Below are 10000 nucleotides of genomic sequence, written 5' to 3'. Positions count from 1 at the left end.
ACACACACCACACATACCGCACACACACACACACACACACACACACCACACACACACACACCACACATACCACACACACACACACACACACACACACACCCACACCCACACCACACATACCGCACACACACACATACCGCGCACACACACACATACACCACACACACACACACCACACACATACCGCACACACACACACCACACACACACACACATACACACACCACACATGCACCACACACACACACACCCACACACACACACCACACATACACACACACACACACACAAATAAACACTGAGAATGTACTGCTCAACACTAGTACTGAGTTCCTTAGTGGACAGTGGACAGTTCACTTTGGGCATGTGTGCACTTAACAGGGATGGAATGACAGTGATAATATCCGCAAACAAACACCATATCCAAAACCAAACAAGATAATATCTTAACCAAACACCAAGTTTTTTTGTGTGTGTGTGTGTGTGTGTGTGTGCGCGCGCGCAGTGGGGAGGGGTGCAAGTATGTATTAGCAAATGAAGGATTCAACATGTTTGACTACTTTGAATAAGTTTCTTTTCTCTCTCTGTGTGTGTGTGTGTGTGTGTGTGTGTGTGTGTGTGTGTGTGTGTGTGTGTGTGTGTGCGCGCGTGTATATGTGTCTCCCATCTAGAACATGCCCAACGTCAGGGACCATGATGCATCTGTCTACCTGCGTCTCCAAGGTGATGCACTCTCAGTTGGAGGCTACGAGCAGAACCCTGTCTTTTGGGACGAGGTACACAATCTGTACTACCCTGTCATCTGCTTCTCTGTCTGTATGTTTGTCTGTATGTCTGTCATTTCAGTAAATGGCAGTATTGTTTATATAACTAATAGGGATTGATTTCACAGCTGTTCATTATTATATCGCGTAAGTTATGATTAACTTTCAAACCTATTTGATAGTAGTGCTGTATTTTTATTCAGAGTTTTAGGAGTTGTTGTCTGTGTGAATCATTATCTTCTTTCTTTGCGTGTGTCTGTGTGTGTGTGTGTGTGTGTGTTCCCGTATGTGTGTGTTACTGTGTGTTACTGTGTGTGTGTGTGTGTGTGTGTGTGTGTGTGTGTACTCTCGTTCATAAGAGGATATGTGATTCTGCTCTATTAAGGCTGTAAATGGGCCAGCAGGGTGCTATTTGTGTGTTTGATGTGGGAGGAGGTGTGTGTGTGTGTTTGGTGTGGGAGGAGGTGTGCTTTGTCGTGTTATATCACCCTGTTTACCCAATTAATTTGGGTCATTTTGTAATTTTAGCACATTTGCCTGAATGTCGTGTGTGTGTGTGTGTGTGTGTGTATGCGTGTGTGTGTGTGTGAGTGTGTGAATTGGTTGTGTGTGTACACTGTTTGAATGTATTGCTAATCCTCTTTAATATGATTTTTCATTATTTAGTGGCTGCACCACATGCTAGGTCCTCTTGAAATCAGGTTAAGACAAGCAATGTACGCTGTAGTGTCTAGATACATTTATCTTCCTCTCCCTTCCTCTCTCTCTCTCTATCACTCTCTCTCTCTCTCTCCCTCTCTCCCTCTTAGACAGTCTTTGGCCTCTAACCCTGCAAGTCAATAACAGAGGCTCATTTGTAGTCAGCAGATTGCACTATCATTACCCAGCTCTCAGCGTAGCGTGGAGAAGTACTGCCCTTCCTCTCTCTCTCTCTCTCTCTGGTTTCCTCTTCCTCCTCTTCGTCAGTGCGTAGGGAAAATCAAACGCACACAGACCTGCTGCAGCTCTGGTCAGCTCTGGTCTGTCCAGAAAGCACCTGATCGATAACGGCAAGAAAGTGTTAAAGTAAAAAAGTTTTTTGAGAAATTGCATTGGTATTTTCTAAACAGTCTCTCTCGGGCAGTCTGGAGTTTGGTCTTTCGGACTGTTAATGAGGTGTGTGTGTGTGTGTGTGTGTGTGTGTGGTATTTGGACTTAATGACAGTGCAGGAGTCATAAGAGAGAGGAAGTCAGTAGGTTTGTGTGTGTTCTTTTTAATAAGAGACACACACACAAACCCTCACACAGATAGCTTGCTTGTAACTTCCATATTGATAGAGGTTGTTTTTTTACATGTGTGTGTGTATGTGTGGAAGTTGTTTTTATGCATCTGTGTGTGTGTGTGTGTGTGTGTGTGTGTGTACAGTGTGCTGTGCTAACTGAGGCGCTGTATCCTTGCAGGTGTCTGATAAGTTTGCCTTCAGCCTGTTTGATCTGGACTGGGACGTGTTCATGCAGCACATCGAGGGAGCCGTCAACAGAGTCCCCGCACTGGAGCAGACCGGCATCAAATCCACCGTCTGCGGACCCGGTACACACACACACACACACACACACACACACACACACACACACACACACACACACACACACACACACATACATACACAAAGTCACACACGAATAAACACATATGCACAAAGTCCATGTATGCATACTGAATATATATGTACAGGCAAGACCACATGCCCCAAACGTTCTTTCTAGAGCATGGTGCATTCTGATTATTACTGGCTGTGTGTACAGTGCTGTGATGTGCTGTACAGTGCAATGATGGGAGACAGCTACAGTTACCCTGTATACTCTAATGATGGGAGACAGCTACAGTTACCCTGTATCCTCTAATGATGGGAGACAGCTACAGTTACCCTGTATCCTCTAATGATGGGAGACAGCTACAGTTGCCCTGTATCCCTCTAATGATGGGAGACAGCTACAGTTACCCTGTATACTCTAATGATGGGAGACAGCTACAATTACCCTGTGCCCTCTAAATGATGGGAGCAGCATGATGTATTTTTCATAGAGTGTAATATGGGTCAGAGAAGAGACAGTCTCATGGGGCCAAGTGTTACTGTGTGTGTGTGTGTGTGTGTGTTTGGTGTGGGAGGAGGTGTGTTTTGTCGGTTATATCAACTCTGTTTACCCATTAATTTGGGTCATTTTGTAATTTTAGCACATTTGTCTGAATGTCGTGGTGTGTGTGTGTGTGAGGTGTGTGTATGCGGTGTGTGTGTGTGTGTGGAGTGTGTGAATTGGTTTGTGTGTGTGTACACTGTTTGAATGTATTGTTAATCCCTCTTTAATATGATTTTTCATTATTTAGTGGCTGCAACCACATGCTAGGGTCCTCTTGAAATCAGGTTAAGACAAGCAATGCACGCTGTAGTGTCTAGGATACATTTATCTTCCTCTCCTTCCTCTCCTCTCTCCCATCACTCCCTCTCTCCTCCCTCTTAGACAGTCTTGGCCCTAACCCCAAGTCAATAACAGAGGCTCATTTGTAGTCAGCAGATTGCACTATCATTACCCAGCTCTCATGAAGCGTGGAGAAGTACCGTCCTTCCTTCTCTCTCTCTCTCTCTCTGGTTTCCTCTTCTTCCTCTTCTGGCCAGTGCTGTGAGGGAAAATCAAACGACAGACCTGCTTGCAGCTCTGGTCAGCTCTGGTCTGTCCAGAAAGCACCTGATCGATAACTGCAAGAAAGTGTTAAAGTAAAAAAAGTTTTTGAGAAATTGCATTGGTATTTTCTTAAACAGTCTCTCCTCGGCAGTCTGGAGTTTGGTCTTTCTGACTGTTAATGAGGTGTGTGTGTGTGTGTGTGTGTGTGTGTGGTATTTGACCCTAATGACAGTGCAGGAGTCATAAGAGAGAGGAAGTCAGTAGGTTTGTGTGTGGTGTTCTTTTTGACAAGAGACACACACACAAACCCTCACACAGATAGTTTGCTTGTAACTTCCATATTGATAGAGGTTGTTTTTTTACATGTGTGTGTGTATGTGTGGGAAAGTTGCTTATGCATCTGTGTGTGTGTGTGTGTGTGTGTGTGTGTGTGTAGCAGTGTGCTGTGCTAACTGAGGCGCTTGTATCCTTGCAGGTGTCTGATAAGTTTGCCTTCAGCCTGTTTGATCTGGACTGGGACGGTTCATGCAGCACATCGAGGGAGCCAACAGAGTCTCCCGCGACTGGAGCAGACCGGCATCAAATCCACCGTCTGCGGACCCGGTACACACACACACACACACACACACACACACACACACACACACACACACACTTACAAACACACACACACATACATACACAAAGTCACACACTAATAAACACATATGCACAAAGTCCATGTATGCATACTGAATATATATGTACCCCCAAGACCACCCCCCCAAACGTTTCTTTTCTAGAGCATGGTGCATTCTGATTGGCTACTGGCTGTGTGTACAGTGCTGTGATGTGCTGTACAGTGTAAATGATGGGAGACAGCTACAGTTACCCTGTATACTCTAATGATGGGAGACAGCTACAGTTACCCTGTATCCTCTAATGATGGGAGACAGCTACAGTTACCCTGTATCCTCTAATGATGGGAGACAGCTACAGTTGCCCTGTATCCTCTAATGATGGGAGACAGCTACAGTTACCCTGTATACTCTAATGATGGGAGACAGCTACAATTACCCTGTGCCCTCTAATGATGGGAGCAGCATGATGTATTTTTCATAGAGTGTAATATGGGTCAGAGAAGAGACAGTCTCATGGGGCCAAGTGTTACTGTGTGTGTGTGTGTGTGTGTGTGTCTGTCTGTGTCTGTCTGGACGTGACCAGAGCAGACAGTTTGGAAAGAGCTCGATGAAGCCATCTGTGGCCTGGGGGCAAGGGGGCAAGGCAGAGGCACACAACCAGTGTTTGCCTGTGTGTGCAGCGTACACACACACACACACACACACACACACACACACACACACACACACACACACACACACATAGTGGTTGGTGGTGACACAGAGCTGGTGCTGCTGCGGTCAGTCCTGTGTGTGCAGAGTGGACAGCCTGGCCTCACAAAGTAAGAGATCTGCCCCATGTATTCCCTCAGCCCAGTAGTGGAGAGGTCATCATGAGAATCGGTAGGATTCCCGGCCGGCCGGAAAGTGAGGTCATGCTGATTACTGTGCCATGATATCGCTGTTTGTATGCGAGTTCTTTGCTTTCTTAAAAATAGACTTGGAGCAATGATTTACTAAGGAACTATTTTTTGTGGAGGATGGTTCAGGTAGTTCGCCCCACCTGCCCATATGGACCGCACGCGCCTGATGATATCGCTGTTTGTATCTGAGTTCTTTGCTGAGCCCTCCAGCAGTCAGTTCTGCAGAGTAGAAACACACAGTTAGATTGGAAAGAAGTGAGTGTTGGTTAGGTGGGAAGGGGAAGTAACAAGTGATAGCAGAGTGGTGTGTGTGTGTGTTTGTTCAGGGCAAGGTAGACTGGAGTGTGTGTGTGTGTGTGTGTGTGTGTGTGTGAGAGACGTAGAGTGGGATGTGTTTGCAAGGTGTAGGTTGAGATTGATTTAGAGGAATGGTAGAGTGTGATGGTGCTGTATTTGTTCAGGGCAGAGAGAGATGGAGAGAGAGATGGAGAGAGAGATGGAGAGAGAGAGAGAGAGAGAGAGAGAGAGAGAGAGAGGGGGTGATGGGAAGTGTGATTGGTGTGGGAGGAAAGGCAAACGAGTTGCAGGTGGCAGGAGACATCAAGCGTCTGTTTTCACTTATTCCTGAACATCCCCGCAGGTGACGGTGAATCAGGCTAATCAAGCCCTCTCAACTCCCTGCTGTGTCTCCTCTGACACCATCTCACTGTGTGTGTGTGTGTGTGTGTGTACTATAGACACATAGCCTTTATGTGTGTAAGACCTTACAGCACCTGCAGAAAAGTTCTAGAGTTCTACAGTATGAAACTTGTGATGAGTTAAACTCTTAGCTAAAGTTGGTTTTCCCTGTTGGTTTTCCCTGACAATGATGCTGTATGTGGGTGTGTGTGTGTGTGTGTGTGTGTGTGTGATTCCTGTGTGTAGTTTGTGGGTGTTGGCAGGTCGGCAATTAGTGCATTCGGTTATGAAGCTTAAAGTATGTGGGTTACCGAAACTCTAACTGCTCTTGACAACCAGGACTTTAACTGATAATAGGTGTGTGTGTGTGTGTGTGTGTGTGTGTGTGTGTGTGTGTGTGTGCGCGCACAAGTCTTGGGATGATTGCCCTCAGCCAACACATTTGTATGCATTTTAGGATTGTCAAGAATCTGCTTTGTTTCTTTGCCTTGTACAGTAATGTCAAAGTAGAAGGTACACACACACACACACACACACACACACACACACACACACACACACACACACACACACACACACACATACAAACACACCTGTTCTATAAGATGAGATGATCCATGATAATGACACACACACACACACACACACACACACACACACATCCAAACACACCTGTTCTATATGATGATCATGAGATGATGCATGATAATGGCTGCGAGAATAAGAGAGGAAAATCAAAGAAATATGCAAACAAACTGTGAACCTGTGTGTGTGTGTGTGAGCGAGCGAATGTTTGGGCAGACTAGCCATATGGAGGACACCAGAGAGTCAAACTATCTGCTCCTCATCTGCACTTAACGCAGGATGAATAAAAGATGTAGTCTCTCTCTCTCTCCTTCTCCTTCTTTCTCCTTCTCTCTCTCCATCTTTCCCTCCCCCCGTCACTCTATTCTATCGGCCTACTTCTTTCTACTGTAACTCTTCCCTAGTCTGCACCTTCCCGCCTCTCACACACACACACACACACACACACACACACACATGCTCTTTCTCTCTGTCTCTTTCTCTCTCCTCTCCTTCCTCTCAGTTTGTTTTTGTCTTGGTTTCTTTAGTGTTTGTCTCGTGTTTTGTTCTTTATTCACTGTTTTTTTTGTTACTTTCTTCTGTCTGCAAAACTCAACTCATCCTTTTCTTTGGTAGTACTCAGTCAATCAGACATACCATCACTCAAACTCATACACTCCTTCTTAAGTACGCATACACACTCTGGCTTGAATCCTTCAGTTGCCTTCAGTGTGTCTCAAAACATTAGAATATCATGGAAAAGTCCAGTGCCCTGCCCAGACAGAGAGATGAAAGGCTCAGGAAACCATTGCCGGTGTTTGACTTAATTAGCTGATCAGAGCTTGTCTCACGGTGACAGTTGTGATAATACAGTGTTTTTATTCTAATATTTTGAGATTCTAGATTTTTGATTTCCATTAGCTGTCAACCGTAATCATCAAGATTAGAATGATCAAGATTGAAACAAAAAAAAAGCTTGAAATATTTCACTTTATGTGTATTGAATCTAGATTATATGAAAGTTTCAGTTTTTGAAATAAATTACAGGAAAAAAAGTTTTCATGATATTCACATTTTTTGAGACCCGTCTGTAAAAAAGTACTGCCATCAGAGGGTATGAATTCTGAATCTTAAATTATATCTCTAAAGATGATGTTCTGAATCTTTAGACATAAAATCATATCTCTAAAGAAGATGTTCTGAATCTTTAGACATAAATCATATCTCTAAAGAAGATGTTCTGAATCTTTAGACATAAAATCATATCTCTAAAGAAGATGTTCTGAATCTTTAGACATAAAATCATATCTCTAAAGAAGATGTTTCTTGTCTCTGTTTCTTGGTCCCATGTTTGGTCCCAGAATCCTTCACTGCAGACCATAAGCCCTTGATGGGGGAGACACCAGAGGTCAGAGGGTTCTTCCTGGGCTGTGGCTTCAACAGTGCAGGTGGGTTACAGAAGATACACACAGACAGACAGACACACACACACACACACACACACACACACACACACACACACACACACACACACACACACACACACACACACACACACACACGCTATATCATCCTGGATTTGTTGCATTTTTTGCAAACACACACACACACACACACGCTATATCATCCTGGATTTGTTGCATTTTTTGCAAACACACACACACACACACACACACACACACACACACACACACACACACACACTGAGATGTATGCCGAGAAATATGCTAAAATGTGCAGTGCAGTTCTCTGTGACATACGTTCATAAACTTTGGACCCAGGAGCACTTACAGTGAAGAGGATATGGCTCTTTCATTATGCATGTCTCCACTGAATAAATCTTAATGTGTGTGTGTGTGTGTGTGTATGGAGGACTTGTCTTTCATGGAAGACATGGCGTTTCATTATGCATGTCTGCACTTAATCAATCTTAATGTGTGGAGGGTGACACATGGACCACCACCACCCCTCAGATCCGACAGCAGCTTATATGTCACACACACACACACACACACACACACACACATACTCTCTGTTACCATAATTTCCCAACTATTAACAAGGTTTATACATAGATTTTTCTCTCTCTCCATCTCTCTCTCTCACACACACACACAGGTTAATACACGGGGCAGTTAATATGGTATTAATGTGATTTTGTTTTTTTAACTTGCATAAAACACTGTCCTGCAGTTTATACTCAATACAGCTAATACACAGGAAATTGCTGCACCTTACTCACTCACTCACTCACTCACTCACTCTCTCACACACACACTGTGAGTGAGTGAGTGAGTGAGTGAGTGACACACACACGCACACGTGCACGCACACACACAGACATACTCTCTGTCACCTACTCTCTCACACACACACACACTCACTCACTCACTCACTCACTCACTCACTCACTCACTCACAATGTGTGTGTGTGTGTGAGTGAGTGAGTGAGTGAGTGAGTGACACACACACGCACACGTGCACGCACACACACAGACATACTCTCTGTCACCTACTCTCTCTCACACACACACACACTCACTCACTCACTCACTCACTCACTCACTCACTCACTCACACACACACACACACTGTGAGTGAGTGAGTGAGTGTGTGAGTGACACACACACGCACACGTGCACGCAAACACACAGACATACTCTCTGTCACCTACTCTCTCTCTCTCTCTCACACACACACACACACACACACATTTACACACGTACATGGTCTCTCTCTCCCTGTCTCTGTCTCTTTATTTCTCACACACATGCACAGCACACACACACACTTTGTCTTACTCTCTTTATCTCTCTCTCTTTCTTACACTCTCACACACACACTCACACTCACACATACACACAAACACATACACACACACACTTTCTCTCTCTCTCCCTCAGCCTACCCCCCGTTCCTTATACATAGACAAGCGTTACGGCAGCTTAGACTTGAGCCTGGAGATACCCTCTTCCTCCTCTGTTCTTTCTCCTTCCCTCCCTCCCTCTCTCTCTTTTTCCCTCCCCCTCTCTTTCTCTCTTTTGTTCTTTTTTCTTGTTCTATCTCTCTGGGCCCAGCTCTCTCTTAATCCTTCCCTCCTCCAATTTTTAGTTTCTCTTTTTCACTCCCTCCCTTTCTCACACACACACACACACACACACACACACACACACACACACACACACACAGTTTGTCCTTTTCACTCCCTCCCTTTCAGACACACACAGCAAGACACTGCAGTCTTTAAGTCGTTAGCCGTCTGAAGCGACTGGTTTTTAAAACAAAGAAAAGTTGTGAAAAGCAGTCAAGCTGTCCTTAGGTAGAACATGCATAGTTTTACACACACACACACACTCTTAAAACACACACACACACACACACACACTCTTAAAACACACACACACACACACTCTCTTAAAACATCATTGCCCACTCCAAGCCTTAAGTGTTCTTGTCTGGTCAGGGAAAGGCCGGACCTTCCTGACGTTCAGGCAGTAGGAGTATCATTCAGGCAGTAGGAGTCTCGTTCAGGCAGTAGGAGTCTCGTTCAGGCAGTAGGAGTATCGTTCAGGCAGTAGGAGTCTCGTATCATACACGCTGCCTCTGCCCTCTACAGGCGCTCAGAGACACTGCTGTGTGTGTGTGTGTGTGTGTGTGTGTATAGGTGTGTGTGTGTAAGCGCTTTCAGACATACGTGTAAGACCGGAGGTTCTGCCGATGTTAAACGGTGGGGGCCGATATCTGAACGACATAACCGGGTCATGTGGAAGTCCTAATTCACCCGGTGTTTATACTACTCCCCTAGTATTTC

At 44.9% G+C, this 10000-nt stretch overlaps 1 protein-coding gene across 1 annotated transcript in view; it reads left to right on the top strand.

Annotated features, from left to right (window-relative positions):
• sardh (sarcosine dehydrogenase) overlaps window positions 1-10000 on the top strand; it is an 82856-nt gene that overhangs the window by 19605 nt on the left and 53251 nt on the right. The window contains exons 8-10 of the mRNA XM_048259347.1: window positions 672-776; window positions 2205-2334; window positions 7551-7637. Coding sequence (XP_048115304.1) covers window positions 672-776; window positions 2205-2334; window positions 7551-7637 — 322 coding nt within the window. The remainder of the gene's footprint in view (window positions 1-671; window positions 777-2204; window positions 2335-7550; window positions 7638-10000) is intronic.

Source organism: Alosa alosa, chromosome 12, assembly GCF_017589495.1.
Source record: "Alosa alosa isolate M-15738 ecotype Scorff River chromosome 12, AALO_Geno_1.1, whole genome shotgun sequence".
NCBI lineage: Eukaryota > Metazoa > Chordata > Actinopteri > Clupeiformes > Clupeidae > Alosa > Alosa alosa.
The sequence above is the reverse complement of the archived record's forward strand: the minus strand, read 5'-3'. Positions and strand labels throughout refer to the sequence as shown.